This window comes from Lissotriton vulgaris, chromosome 2_2 (assembly GCF_964263255.1).
Source record: "Lissotriton vulgaris chromosome 2_2, aLisVul1.2, whole genome shotgun sequence".
Taxonomy (NCBI): domain Eukaryota; kingdom Metazoa; phylum Chordata; class Amphibia; order Caudata; family Salamandridae; genus Lissotriton; species Lissotriton vulgaris.
The window spans coordinates 21505715-21521255 of NC_141688.1; the positions used below are offsets into that span (position 1 = coordinate 21505715).

At 43.1% G+C, this 15541-nt stretch overlaps 1 protein-coding gene across 1 annotated transcript in view; it reads left to right on the forward strand.

Moving 5' to 3' along the window:
• LOC147728953 (uncharacterized) overlaps positions 1-15541 on the forward strand; it is a 291189-nt gene that overhangs the window by 214441 nt on the left and 61207 nt on the right. Inside the window, exons 18-21 of the mRNA XM_086959204.1 lie at positions 6103-6234; positions 7570-7693; positions 10335-10392; positions 11459-11635. Of these exons, the coding sequence (XP_086815330.1) occupies positions 6103-6234; positions 7570-7693; positions 10335-10392; positions 11459-11635 (491 nt within the window). The remainder of the gene's footprint in view (positions 1-6102; positions 6235-7569; positions 7694-10334; positions 10393-11458; positions 11636-15541) is intronic.

The window sequence follows — 15541 nt, forward strand, 5'->3', positions numbered from 1 at the left end:
TTGGCGTGCATGAGAATCTTTGAAAGTTTGGCCTAATTTGGGTTTTTGACCCTTAAGTCTACTTTTTAGAGACATTTTAAACACCTTCAATTTAAGAGTACTTACCCAGAGATGCTAGGTGTATGGTGACCTAGCAGGACTTAGTCAGTGAGATTGTAGGGGTGTGAATCTTAAATCTCACTAACCAAAAAAGCAGTAGGTGGTAGGGTGGAGTGGTGAGATGACCAAGGGGTACAACAGCCATGAGAGGTCGGAAACCTGTAGGTGAAACTTTCTGACTGTTTGTTGAATCAGGCGTATGTTTTATATCTAATAAGTATTTCTGGAAATTCTCCTTTAAAAGGAATAGTTCACTCCGAAATTTGTTTCAGATTTTGTTGGTGGGATAACCCAAGCCTTCAAAGAGAGGGTCAGACTGGTGCGTTGCATTTAGAGCAGTAAAAGACTAAGATTACAACATTTTCCAGGGATGCTTCTAGTGCACAGTCTAGCTCTGCAATGTTAAGCAAAAAATATCCGTTTAATTGGTGTGTTCTTTTGACATGTTGTTCCATTTCACTCTCCACCTCCCAAAAGAAAAACAGAAAAGAGAGCCATTGATATTTACATTGTGACCCTACAGCGCAAACTAAATTGACATTGTGGCCCCAATTAACAAAGACAAGTTTATGATTGAAAATAGATGTCCGCCAAAGGATAGCCAGCGTTTACTACTGCAGAATTGTGTGTCGCAACTTCATGTATTTATGCAGTACAAGACCTTGTGGAAGGAGTGTAGAATGGAAAGATCAACCATGATTTGCCTTGAGAGTTTGCGAATGCCCACCAAATTGTAAGCTTGTGGGCATTCTCAAACATCTGTCTCACTATTTCCCACCTTAGAAATGATTGGAGGCTTGCTCCAGCAAAGTGCTGGAGTAATTCCGCGTCTTGGGTGGGTTGTGGAGTGCAGAGGAAGGAATTTCTCCATGCAGAAAAATATTTTGCCTGAAAAGAAAAAAAGATGCAACTGTAAATCAAGATTCCCATTGGCAACATGCGTAGTTTGTACAATTTGCATTTTGGAAATAGTAAAATCTAAAAATCTCACGTGACCAGAATGTCACACGACATTGTCAGTAATATGCCTGGAAAGCTGAGATTGACACAGGTTTCCAAGCCTACTAGTGCCAATGTTTGTGAATTCCAAAACCTAGGAAATATGCACCCATTCATAGGAGTGCTGAGTTCACTTTTACAACTTTCTTTGTGAATCAGTCACTATATATCTTAAAGGTCAAGATCAAATATTTACAGGTTAAAACCTTCTCTCAATGAAATGATGACGACAAAAAAATACAATAGAGACACAGCAAACCCAACTCAGGCCCCCCCAAGCACAACTACCAAGTAAACAATGCATTTATTAATGGGGTCCCACACCCCAAATAGCCCCATGAAGATACATCTTGCCTAGTAGAGATGGTGACTGTTGGGATGAAAAAGTCCTCTGCATGGTAAAGGACGTGTACCCCTACCCTGAGTGCCAAAGTGTACTGTTGTCTGGATCCCTAATGATGATTTTTGATGTAATAGACAAACACGAATTTTACATGTGAGCCAAGACATAGGCCTGTCTATCGGATTGCGGTCCTGTTGGACCATGGGGGCGCCCAAAGCACTACCCTCATAGTCACGGAAGGCTACTGCCTTCACCAGGAGCTAAGCAGCATGAGCGCAGTGATGGTAGCATACCATGTAGTGATCAGTAGAAGTGAACAGGTCCTTTTCACCTGCTCACTCACATTTTTAAAGTTCTGCTGATGTGTGCATAACTCACCTTTGGCCTAAAGCGGTTAGATGTAACGTGCAGTACAGTGTAGGAATGGTGATTCTCTGCTGGATGCTTGTGTGCCTGGATAGGGTACTGTGCAGGGTTAGAGCAGAGCTATGCAGTACATGCGTGGTGAGTGCATGTACTGAGTGTATGTATACCTGTGAGGAATATCTCACATGTGAAATGTAGTGCTGTGTAGTGAAAGCATGTGTTGGGTGTATGTGTGTTTGAAAAAAGTACAATACATGAAAGGTTAAGTTTTGGGCAGTGCACGCTTAATGAATGTGTGTACTGGCAGTGTGTGTGTTTGCAAGTAGCACACCATTGCACAATACAGAAAGGCTACAGTACTGAACAATGGGCAAGGTGACTGTGTGTGCTGAATATGTGTGTCTGTGAGGGCACACTGCATGAAGGGAATAGTACTGAAAAAAGTGTGTGTTGTATCCATATACTGAGTGCCAGTGTTCCTGCAATGGACATTACATGGAGGAGCCTGGGTACCATCTTGGGAAGCGCAGACCTGCCTGGTGAAGACATGAGGAGTAGAAGAACCCCGCAGACAGATTAGTGGATTGCTGCATTCCTGTGAGCTGGGTGGGACACGACTGAGAAGGAAAAGAGAGAGACTCCCCCTTTACTCTTCAAAAGATTGTTCTTTGATTCAGTGATCGATCACAAGGCAGGGGCCTGGACACATCTCTGGAAGGAGATGGGGCTCATATGCTAATCATAAAAAGTGGGGTTTGGAGCCCAGGGTTAACCTTTTGATGTACATATCACTGTGGTTGATATCCAGGTGTGAACTCTAGTCACTCCCATGACCTGTGATGTGGGAGGGACTATCAGCCTCTGAGTCTCTCCTGCTATGACAGACAACCATTCAAGAGGAAGAAGAGAGCGAAAAGTGCACACTTCAAAAGAAGCAGGACTCCCAACAAAAAACTTCAAAGACTCAAACTCTAAATTACATCTGATGTCTGGAAATGGGCTATCAGTAGGGTGAGGTTGAGACCTCAAATTGTGTCCTATGCCAGGCCGCCAAGCGAGCTGTGTGAGGGGGAAGCTCTGCAAGACTTATGTTTGTGACCAGCGCTGTTGGCAAAGGCCTGCTAGTCTCCCTACTTGGTGAAGGAGCATCACCCAGGGAAACCAAGACCACTTGCCCTGGAGGCTGGAACACCAGTAGCTGCATGCTTGCCAAGACCAGTGTGCCCTGTGAGGAAGAGAAGAGTGTTTAGGAGTCTAAGGCCCGGTGGGGAGCCCTGTGAAGAGGACTCCCATTCCAAGGTGTGAAGAGACAGCTGTACACTGAACTGGTCCTTGTCCTGTGCAGAATTGAATCCGTGCCCCTCCCCCAAGTGCCAGGAGAGGGCTGCCATGGACTAAGATATGAATCGAGTGCTGTGTGGGGAGCATGAAGCTAGTACAGCCTATGATCCCATATGCCAGAAAGGGCCACTGTAGAGGTGGCTGTGCCGACAAAGGCCAAGGCTTGTGTGCACCTTAATGGCGACCCCGTATGCCAGGAGAGCCCCCTGTGGTATATGTGGCTGTACAGGAGAGGTTGATGCCTTGCCAGCAGGTATCGCAGCAACACCGAATGTCAAGAGGGAATGCTGGTACCAAGTACTGACAAGATTGGTAGTTGCCAAGGAAATCTGAAGCTGCAACCTGTGGGTTAGAATTGAAAACTGAGACCTTCCCCCTGACCTGACCCATGGACTCCAGAGGACATTGAGAGGACTTTGCTCCATTGCTGGGACCTGGTCAGATGCACAAAGATCCCCCCGTGTAGGGAAAAACTGACCTTCCTCTGCCAACAGATGCCTGGAGCACCGCCAATTGCTGTTGAGGCCTGCCATGCCACTCAGAAGAGGGCCAGCTAGGTGCTGCTGTTTGTCCAGCATGCAGCCTGACCCGACCAAGCAGGACTTGCGCATTGCCTGTGCCTGCAGTCAGGGAGCTGAAATGCTGAAAGCTTCCATGCTGCTGGAGCAGGAAAGCAGGGCCAGCTCTAGGGTTGTGCGGCCTGTGCCACCGCACCGGGTACAGTGCTTGCAAGTTTATTATTATTTTAAAGCTCCTGCTACCGCATTCATTTCCTCCAGTAATTTCCAGCCAACAAACAAATGTCAGGATGACTCCTGTGATTGATGTTCTTCCTGAAGAAAATTTGGAGTTGTGTTTAATTGGGGTTTTGACTCACTATAAAGTAGCACAGAGGGTTAATACGTCTGTTGCAGAAAACCAGTACCGAGCAGATTACAAAGTGCATAAAACATAAATAGGCCAGTGGGTTACTACTTTTAAAAGAGACATCATTTTGTTACTTGCAATTTATAAGTACAAATCCTATATTAGGATGTCTCTTTTAAAAGCAGTACAATACGGACCTATTTACATTCTATGCACTTTGCAATTGTACTGAACTATTAACTTTTATCAAAGAACTGCATGCAGGCTGCCGAGTATAGATTTGTGAAAAGATTAAGGTTGCAAAAAGTATTAGAAATCTATTCTTATTATTAAACAGAACCCCCAACTATGGTGTTTCTTTTTACATTCTGAGTATGTGCTTCTCTAGAACAAGCACTATTGAACTATAATGCCTACCAGTTTTGATAACATGGAATCCTACACCTTGGAGTCCTCTGACTTATGTAACGTTTCCTTTATGCTGAGTTACACACGTATGATTTATTGTGTCTGTCTAAAGTGTGTCTGATGCAAAGTGCTCTGACACCCTACACTGTTGAGTGGCACTATATATGCATCTGAGCGAGAGTGCTATATATATGCATCTGAGAGAGATGGAGACTTTGGCACTGTTAAAGGGTGATGTTGAGGGAATCCGTGGTGGAGGTGGTTATTGGGGGGCGCCAACAAACATTGTTGCACCGGGCGCCACCAGCTCTAAAGCTGGCCCTGCAGGAAAGTCTTGATATGGGCCTGATGGGCCCCAGTGAACTTGCTACTAACAATGCTGCAGCATCACAGACCATTTTGACTATTTCCTAAGAGTCAGAATGGACTCTTGAATGAGGCCTAGTAGGGAACATTCCCTGGATACGGCCACCAGTGAATGGTGAATTACTCCAACCACATTTCAAGGAAGAGGGTGGGGCAGGGATTTACCTGATCAATAATAGACCCCGGCCCACAAGGGGATTGTGTTATTGCTTATGAATGAAATGATACTTCTTTGAATGTGAACAGTTAGCTATAATGCCCTTCTTTTCAATATAAAAAATAAGTATTTGCCTGAATATTGATTTATTGACACTACTGGGCGCGCGCTTTGAGTTATGACTCATGTTTACTAGCCTGTATTTACACTCGCCTCTCCTCCTCCCACCAAGGGATCCTTTGACTGCTCGTCCACAGCTACCAATAAGAGTCAAGTGCAGAAGAGGTACTTGGCCCTGTTGCTCAGGGTCCATTATATAGTGCCCTGGGACATCCAGGAGTAAAAGGCCTCAACCACCGCAGTTGAGCCCAGGAGCCTCGGTGTGCCCCGTGGCCCTATGAAAGGAGTTCTGACTGTCCTATACCTCTGGTTAATTGACACTTGTGCGCGCCTACTCTAGCACCACATACTCTACATTTTCTGTTACCTTTCCTTGACCCTAGTCTCATTCCTTTGTGTATAATTTGTTTGGTTGCGCCTAAGAGGTTCTTGAGCCCCCAGATCTCTTTGCTTTATATGGGATCTTTCTTATTCATTATTTCATTAGCCCAGTTTACAGACATGTCAGCCACTGCTAGCCACAGTTGGCTGTGGAATTATTGTTGGTTTTCAGCTGGCTTTCACATGACTGTGCAGCTCCTTTATTGTTCCCCATACAGCGCACTACCGACGGAGGTCTGGCAGTCACTCCGATAGCTCAGGGAAAAGGATGTAGGAAGGCAGAGGCACAAAAAGACGCTCTATGTGTTCTAGTGGCCACTCTACCAATGCAGTGTTGTTAAGAAGCATGAACCCAATAAGATCTTCTCTGATCCGGCAGCCACAAACTATATGTTGAATAGAAGGGGGTAATGTGCAGGAGATCACTCTGGAATGAATACATTTAAATTAGCACATAATGTCCAAATCTTGTGGTCTCCTTGGAGTCCATACCCTGCGCTTCAGCGTTTCATTTTACAACTTTGCCTGTGAGTTGATGTACCTATTAAAATGCTGTCATACTTACTGAGTGCAGGCGATCTGTGCTAACCGCTGTGAGATCAGGTCAGTGAATATCTCTGACTGCTGTACCCTCTATACCCCGTGTGTGCTGCAGGTCTCCACTCGCTCGCTCAACTCCTGGACGGTGGCTGGATCCTCGAGAAGGATGGAGAAATAAATGTGCCAGGCGAAGCTCACAAGGCAGAACTAGCCAAAAGCCTGGAGCTGCTACAGAATGCTACAGAAGGTACAGGTTTCTGACACTCTAAGCATGCATTCTGGGCCGGCTACAAATAAAAGTATAGCCCATGTTCTGTTTTGAGCTAGTAAAAGCATGTGTTTAGAGAAGATGACTACAAAGACCCACAAATAATCTATTGCAGAGGTGTCAAACCTTTTAGTAGCAAAATTGACTTTTTTCCCAGCACATGCTACCTCATTTTACCTTTTTTCCCCCAAAGTCTTGCCATATTTTGTGATTAGTAAATTTATGAGCAACACAACAGGTGCAAATCACATAGCTCCTCATTTGAATTGGAGTTCATGTGAATAACGTGCTTCAAATATTTTTTAAAAGCAAAAATGTGCACGGTTCCAATGACCTGGCGCTCCTCCTTTCAAGGGTGGACAATCAGTGGAGTGGTCTGTTTTCCACTGACTCGTGTCCAGTAATGCTACGCTGGTTGGAAGTTGCAATATTGTAGTCGAAATATGGAAGTGCAGTTGTATCTTCACCATAACATGAGCTTCCAGAATATGATCAAGGTAGGCGCGGATTCAATATTAACGCCACCATAGAAATATTTTGGAGTCAATGCGACGGTCACGCTATATCTGCCGGTCGATATTTCTACTGGGACATTATCTGCTCATTGGATTCCTTTGCTGCATTGCGGACACCTGATTATTTTCGAGTCTTGGCCCTGCCCTTGGTCTGGGACTGGACGAGACACCACTAGCAGAGAAGGGACTTTTGACCAAGTAATTAAATCACTAAGCTTGTGACTAAGGGGTTTAGAGCAGGGCTTGAAAACTTCAATATTGATATACTATAAGTTAATTGCAGTATAAGTGGTTTGAGGATTTTTAAGGAAGCGTAAGATTAATGTAGTTCATTTGTGGTTTATTAGTTGCCTTCTGTGGGATTTCGTAACCTAGATTTTTTAATTTGCTTTTCTGGAGTTGTTAGGCCAGGAAAGGTTTTCTCTGGGTGTCTGGTTGGTACTATGAGGGCATCCACTCTGATCTGAATCTAGAAGACATTTCTGTAAAATAGCAGTTTAACAGCAATAGTCCAAGCCTGAATCTCTCGCTGATTAGAACCTCTGACCTAAACCAGTGCTATCACACGACAGAGGAGCTGACTACAGTCAATTCTACCTAACCTACATTGTGTGCCTACTCTCTTTGTGATGTTATTTTTATGTGGCTCCTGGTGGTTTCTTATAATAAGTTGTTTTAGTTATGCACTAGTGCGGTGCACTCTTTAAGTGTGTTAGACTGTTGCTATGCACTGTAGAACATAAAGTCACATGCGAAAAATGAAAATAATGTTTCATGTATTTTCATCTTTACTTTTCAGTCTTCCACAGTTTACTTGAAACTATTAGCTACCACTGTGGAGTGCCTTCGATGCAGGAGGAAGTGGCCACAGGAAGTGAAGAGCAGGAAGTGAAAGAAGAAGATGAAGACATATCTGAGATAGGGTTTGTGCATGTTTTTTGTGGTAGGTTTAGTGTGTGCTACTTCATCTCCACTCTGCAGTTCCTTGGTCCTTAGTTAACTGTGCTGACCTACTGGGTAATTTGAAATTCACAGGCAATTCCCCTTGGTTAAGACGTCATCAACCAAAGTGATATTATCAGCCAATAACATATCTTCTGTGGGCAATTTAAAACATTCATTAGACTGTAGAATCAAAAAAATGATGGTTTGATCAGTCAATCCAATATCTTCTTCATGCAATGTGATACATTTCTCAGGCAACTTGATACTTTCACTAAGCAACAGAATACTTTAATCAAAGAGTGAATTACTTCCATCAGATAATGAAATACACTCACCATGTAATGATAGTCTGCAATTCGTTTTATTTCCGTTTACTACGTTTCATGTATCAAACTATAAAAACAAATTACATCCATGTAAAATTACTTCACATACATCAACTATAACATTTCGAAGAAGAAACATGAATAACTCTATTGAACTTTTATATGATCTCAACATTATACTTTGAAATCACGACCCACCCAGGATTTGCGTACTACTCCTATGACATATGCTCCATCAGAGTCTAGTAGTGACTTCCAAACGTTTGTGCCCCAAATTATAACCTTCAATGACAAAAGTGGTACAACAGACACATCATGATTACTTTTAATATATGATGTTGCAAAAATGGATATTTTAATATTGTATATATTTGAGCATGAGTCACATCCTGGTTTCAAAATCTACATAAGCAACACTTTCTACTTAAGCCCCTCTATGCCCAGTAACATGTTTGTGTGTGGTATTTTTATATCGTGACCCGAGCCAAAAGGAAGCTTACTGCAGTACAGAATTAAAGATGGACATAAAGTCAGCTGGTGCTAGGAGAGGTAGCTGGTTTATGGACTGTTAATGTATTGTTATATAGTGTTCTTATAAGAGGTGAGTCTACAACTCTTTCTTAAATTGGAGCAGCGTTGGGGCTCTCCTGATGGAAACAGGGATGTTGTTGCAGACCCTGGGTGCAAAAATGGAAAATGTCTACTGCCTTGTTTTTTTTCTTTTTTATGCGTCTTAGTATGCAGTCTGATGGCTGTGGGTGTGCCGAGCGTCACCGGAGATGGTGAACGTGTCTGCAAGATAAATGAGAGTCCTGGTCGTATTATGGTATGTGATGTAAAGTGCACTATCACCCGCAAGGGAATCTTGGCACTGAGCAGGTGTGTGTGTGCCTAGCCCTGCTTATGGTAGGTTGGTTCATTGAAAAAACAGATATTCAGCTTCTTGAGGAATGCAAGAAGAGATGAGGAGACGCTTATGTGGAGTCGAAGGCCAGTCCCTGTTTTAGGAGTGATGTAATAGAAAGCTCATCCTCCTAATCTGGTTCTGTGTATGCATGGGATGTGTGCAAGTATGGGTCCTGTATAGCGGAGGTGTCTGGGTGGTTGGTGGAAGGAGATGCGACTGTTTAGGTAGGTGGAGCCTGAGTTGTGTAGTGCCTTGAATTCATGTGTGAGGAGTTTGAATTGAGCTTGTTTCTTAGTATATCTGGAGCCAGTGTAGTTCCCTGAGGTGTGGTAGAATGTGAGTTCTCTGTGGTATATTGAGGATGAGTCTTGGGTCTGAGTTCTGAATAGTTTGTTGTCTTCTAGTGAGTTGCTTGGTGATCCCAGTATAGAGGATGTTCTCATAGTCCAACGTGAAGGTGACTAGGGCATGAGTGACGGCTTTGTAAATGATGGAGCTGGTTTTGAAGGTGGGGTAGTCCTGCATGAGCACAAAAAGACTCTTTTCCAATGGCGTTAAATATTGCTTCAGCAAAATGGCTGCATATACTGCTGTTCTTGCCAATGGATTTAGTCTTCTTTTCAACTCATTCTAAAACGTTCTGCTGTGAGCTGCCTGGGGGTTCTCACACTAGCAGCTTGGGGGCATTTCAGACTGTACATCTTGCTCCTTCACCAGTAACCTTTAGAAAACAATGAATATTAATTCCTGTACAAGTGTATTTGGTTTGGTGGCTGTAAGACTTGAGGTCTAGTATAACACCTAATATAAAGAGAGACACAGGCTGATGTCAACACTAACTCTTTTACAAAGAAGCAGCACTGACTTTCGCAAATAATAGATTTTCTTCGTAGCCTGGGCCTCAAGAGCATCAACATAGTAAACAGAGTATGGGAACCATATGAGTGCCCGATACATTGTCATACGGATCTTTCCATTTTCAGTAACCAGTGTCTGGCCCCATCAGGCACACTCATGCTCCCTCCTTAGTGCTACCCTGCAGGTAATCTGTTACTCTATCCCTAGTCCTAAATGTGGACGGTTCGGGGTTGGCTTAATCCTTTAAAACTTTATAAAACTTCCACAAAATTTCCTCATCTATCATTCCAACAAGCCATGAACTGAGCAAGGTTTTTCAAGCTACAAGCCCAGTAGGTTTTGCAAGCAAAGATCACCATCAATGTAATCTAATTTAGTCTAAAGGGTTTGATTACAGCAAATCTTCGGCTAAGATCCTTCAAACTAAGATTGCCACCTAAAGACCTTTTAAACCTGGGCTTCTGACGGCGTTCTCTCCTGGGAAGAACATTTTCAAGCTTTACTGAACTTACATTTTCTTTGTTGCAGGTCAATGGCATTAGACAAGACCAGCACCTCAGGGAGGAGCAGCAAGCTATCCATTCTGGTGAGAGTCCAAGAAGAGGAAGAGATAAGAAAAAAATCAAATCTGGAGACAGGAAAATTGTTCTGAAACATAAATATTAAAACAGTGAGAGATGAGTGGAGTTATATTTTAAAATATACCAACTTTAATACTCTGATGCACAAATTTAAAAACATAAAAAAGTGATAATGTAAATACAAGGCAATGTCGTGATTAACAAACCTAAAATCATATTTTTTTTAACTGTCTACTATACAAAAAGATAACTACTTCGGTGAGTGGTGAATCCCTTTCCCAATGCACTCCACCTTTTCTTGTTAAATGGGGGCAAATACCCATAGCTCCCTTTTTCACTTTAATCTTCTTCTTTGACTGAAATCTGTCACCTCACACTGTTGGCCTTGCTCTTTCATGCTTCATGCACCAACGTACAAGCAAATAAACATAAAAATAGCTAAGGTTATATTGAAAAACCTCTTTTGGAAAGTTTTTTGTCTTTTCAAAGAAATATACCCATGACTCTTTTCACGTGCAGGCCTATTAGGAAGGTGGTAGTTATATTATGAAAAGTGGGAGGCACAAAAAGCGCTGGCAGAAGGCTCCTGTACATTCGTCCACATCCTGAATTTCTTTAGTTTTAATACTTTATTAAGCCTTTTCTGTTTTGTTTACAATATTCCTATTGTTGCATACTTGTATTGTTTAAGTTTTCTGTTATTCTTAATGTAATATTATCTAACATTCAGAAAATAGTCAGAAGGTCAGTGCACCCTAAATGTGCTGAAGAGTAAAGATGAATGTCACAAATTTGAGAGTAAAGGGTTTTGCACGATAGACTTATTGAAAAAGGAGTCTCCATGAATGAACTTAATCCTGCATGATTTCTTGGAATACATTAAGATCTTGGTGCGAATCAAGGACTGGCCGGACTATGATTGGTCACCTGTATCCTCTGCCTTCAACTTCATGTAATGTCAGGTAGATGCTACCTTTCAGTCCAGTTTGTACTCCTTCGGAGAAATTGCATTAGCCTCCTACTAATTTATTCATCAAATTATATCATGTTTCCCTTTTCTCTGCTTCCCAGACAACCCCAGTACCTGACATAAGGATAGCTGGGACACTGAACGACCCCATTGAGACGGGTAGCTCTTGGCCTGCCACCCAAGCTGGGGTTCTTTTCACTCATCTTGATGAGGCACACAATCGCCGGGCCCTGAATCGAGGGGTCAGTAGTGGAAGGCTTCCTAGAGACCTGTACCAGGTGAGCAGCCAAGACATATTTATGTTCAGTTCAGATAGAGCTCTAATACAAGAAGACCAGGAAATATGAGGATGAGCATGTTAGAGTGGCAAGGGTCGCATCCTGTTAAAGGTGTCCACTTCAGCACCAAAGTGTGTCGCGAAACAATAAACTAGTTGCCTGGCACATGGAGTGCAGGATAGGGTGTGATTTAATAGTTTCAAGTAGGACCAGATGCCCTTTTATGGGTTTGCCTATAAACAAGATCTGCAGGAGTAATTGATCTTGGGCTTTAACTGAGTGAATTGGGCTTAATGTTCTACTCTCTACTAGGAGCAACATTATCATTTGAGCCTTCATTACTGGCTCAAATGTAATTCTGATATTGGTGGAAACAGGGGTTTTCACAAGTTTCCGAATTATAAGATGCGTGTTTAAATCACACTTTTCTTTCCTCACTCACATTGCACCCTGAAAAACTTCTGTGAAATCTTTGTGGGGTAAGAGGTCCGCTAATAACAAACTCCTAAGTGAATCTACCCAGAACGCCAAATCCTGAGGGTATTTCCCATTTTTTGATTCTGGAATTTTAATGATGCAATAATAATGCCTCCTGTAAGTATAGATCCCGCCCCCCCATAAAACCCATATGTCCCCGTCCTGGATTACCGTTTTGAGAGTCCTGCGTCTCCTGCGTCTCCTGTAGTGAGATCCTTTATCTTTTTTTAAATATTTTTTATTGCTATTTTTTTAGCATGATTGCCTGTCTGATCTCTAGACTATTGTACATTGTAAACATATTAAGCATTGATGTTTTGAATATGGAACAGATCGTTAAGAGTATGACTCATTAATACCCAGGAGGTGGAAGACCGGATGTTGCAGTTAGGTCTTTATTTATCTGAAATTATTGAATGTACATTGTTAGAATGCCAATCTGGGTGAACTCATGCAAGTTCCTTTATTTATGTATTTATTTAGAAACTATTTAGGGCATTAGTTACCCAGTGCCAAGCAGGCCTTGGTGGCGTAAGGACCCGTAGCCAGCCTACTGGTACAGCTGCACTAAATACCCTATTATCCCATACCTCCTGCCCTATAGTACCAAGGATTAAGGTTTTGTGACATTCTGCGGAGAGAGAAAATTCTTCAGACAATGCCATTTTTTGGTATAGCCGAATTTAAGTTTCATTTAACGTTTTTAGTCTGCGTGATTTTATAAAGGATAAACATGCTGTGATAGTATGTTCATGCCTTTAAACTAGAATTCAACTATATGGATAACCGTATACATTTCCAAAAGTACCACTGGGAGAATTGGCAAGTTTTTATGAGCTAAACCAAACGTCAGGAAGTCATACTTTTAACAAATAGAAAGTAGTCGCAATGATTCAACCCTGTCCCCCATCCTCCATGTATGACATAAATGACTTAGAAGCACCACAAATTTTTATTGTTATTCATGAAGTCTTTCGGGCTATTTCTATTATTTTGGGACCTCTGTCGTCAATGCGTGACATAACTGGCTTAGAGGCACCACTGCATATGTCTAAATTTGTAAGTACATTATTAATTCAGTAGGTAGGTGGGGTGCCAACCTTCCAACCTTAAAATACATGTTCACTGTCTGATCCTATGGAGAAAGTAGGCGGGGTTTTGAGGGCGCAGGTCTTGGAGACATGGGCAGGCTTTGAGACTGCACCTCCCTATGGAGGAGCCTTATAAGAGGGTGGTTTATGGTCAGGGATTGGGAGTTGGACCCTCTTGTTCCCTAAGGAACTGTGGAAGAGTTCTGGAAGGGTTGGGCCAGGGTCAGCAGGGTACTGCCTCAACAGCCAGCTCTTACATTCCCAAGAACACAATTAAAGGTTTATGGCAGCAATTTCTGTGCCCAGGGGTGATTTGAAGGCTTTCTACCCTTGAGCTGCAGAGGTATTATATGGAGGCAGGTTTTTCAGGGCCCCGGATGAAAGGGAATATGCGAGGCTCCTCCAATTTACATAAGTGACACCTTATGGGCTCATGAAGCTTCTTTGTGCAGATTCCTCCTGGGCCGCAGCTCCTCCTCTCAGCCACCTACAAGCACCTCTTTTACAGCTCATATCGGGCTGAAGGTGTGAGAATGGCTTGGGAGCTGTAAGTGCTTACAATGGGAGTCCTACTGTGTCTCTGAATGAGCAGCTGGACAGGAGGCCGAATTGTAGGACAAACCTGCAAAGGGTGTTTCTTTGCAACTTGGACAAGAGGAAGTGTCCCCCTTCCCTAGGCCCCCCCCACACCATCTCGCAGAGTGCCAGGGTCCCTCCCATGGGCCCAATTGTAAAGAGACACCTTTCTTTCCGTTGGATCGGCAGGGGTACATGAGCACCGGTGTTATGTTATGTTATTTATTTTTTTGTATAGCGCAACGGTTACTCAAAAAGAGAATCCCGGCGCTTTAGGTAAGGTGAGCAGGTGGGGAGTTGCAATTGTGTGGGGCTCCATGTGGATGTATGATGTTACAACGCATACTTTTACAACGCATACCATTACAACGCGGATTTACAACGAATACCGTTACAACGCGTAGCGCTTAGAGGTGCTGGATAGTGGTAAGTATAATTTTATATTCCAACTCCAGTCCCCGTGGACACTAGGGAAGGTGTTGGATATAAAATTAAACTTATTCCCTATCCTAGAGCGCCCCCCAACGCAATGCGTTGTAATGGCTGCGTTGTAGTGGTAGTGCGTTGTAAAAATTGCATTGTAACCGTTGTATACCGCTCCATGCTGGTAGGTTGAGTGCGAGGCCCTGGGCAGCTGCCCACACTGCCCATGCCGTGTGCCGGCCCTGTATGGAGGGATATTCAGCTCACCCTGTGCTCAGTGTTTAAGATCCGCTATTCAGTCACAGTATGACTGGAAGAATAGTTCAGAGGACACATGGTAGCACCGTATGAGCAGACAGGTCTGGGCATGGAGGACGCCTACCACCGCCAAATGTTCATTGTGCATTGCCTTCCAAGAGCCACAAAATAGTTAACCGACTGGATCTCGGTCGGGGGATTAGGTTTCTATTCTGGGCCCTAACCAGCAGCCTAGATTCTGGCTAATAGAAGAAATCTGAACTTGATGGACCATCTTCTGTTGTATTGTAGTTAGGCGTATTTCAGACTTATTTTCAGGTATTTAGATTTAAATATTTTATTGGAGGTTTTTGCAAGGAAATCTGTGAAACACTCCCAACGGATTGGCAGACAACTGAAGTACAAGTTAAAAAGCACAAATAATCATTTTAACCACCAACCCCAGTGCTACTCTTTGTGTTTGGTGCAAACTGTATTGTTTCGAATCGGTCCCAAAACTCAAGATGTCCTCCACATGACAAGCACTTCTCTGTTTAAGCTCCCCACAATCACAGAAGTTGAGATTGATGTTGAGAATTATTTTTAGAACCTTCACGAAATGGGTGCACACAATTTTTCAGCATTTTTTGGCTATGGGCTCCAGTGGCAGACACCATTCACCTCTCAAGGATGAATCGCCTTTTTCATTGTAATACTCAGTTTCTCTATCACAGCAACTCCTATAACTTGTGGATTCAGTCTAAACTAGATGGGTTATTACTTAGCTCCTGTGGGCTGCAGCAGGCTGAGCTGGAGTAATTATCAGCTTCTTTACCTCTGTGTAAAGCGGGAAGTAATCTGGAACTTGCATCCATACAGGATCGTCTAAGTTTTGAGGCAGAGCAATTCCATGAATTCCATTTATGATCCCCCAGTATTCTGCGAACTTCAGGCATTACCAGAATACATGGGTATGAGTGCCACATGTGCTTAGCCACCCCAACATATGCCAGATGTCCCTCTGCCCTGTTCATGCACCTAGGAAGGAGTTTAGTACAGATACAGTACACGTTTGCCCAGGCATTACCTCCATGTAGCAGAC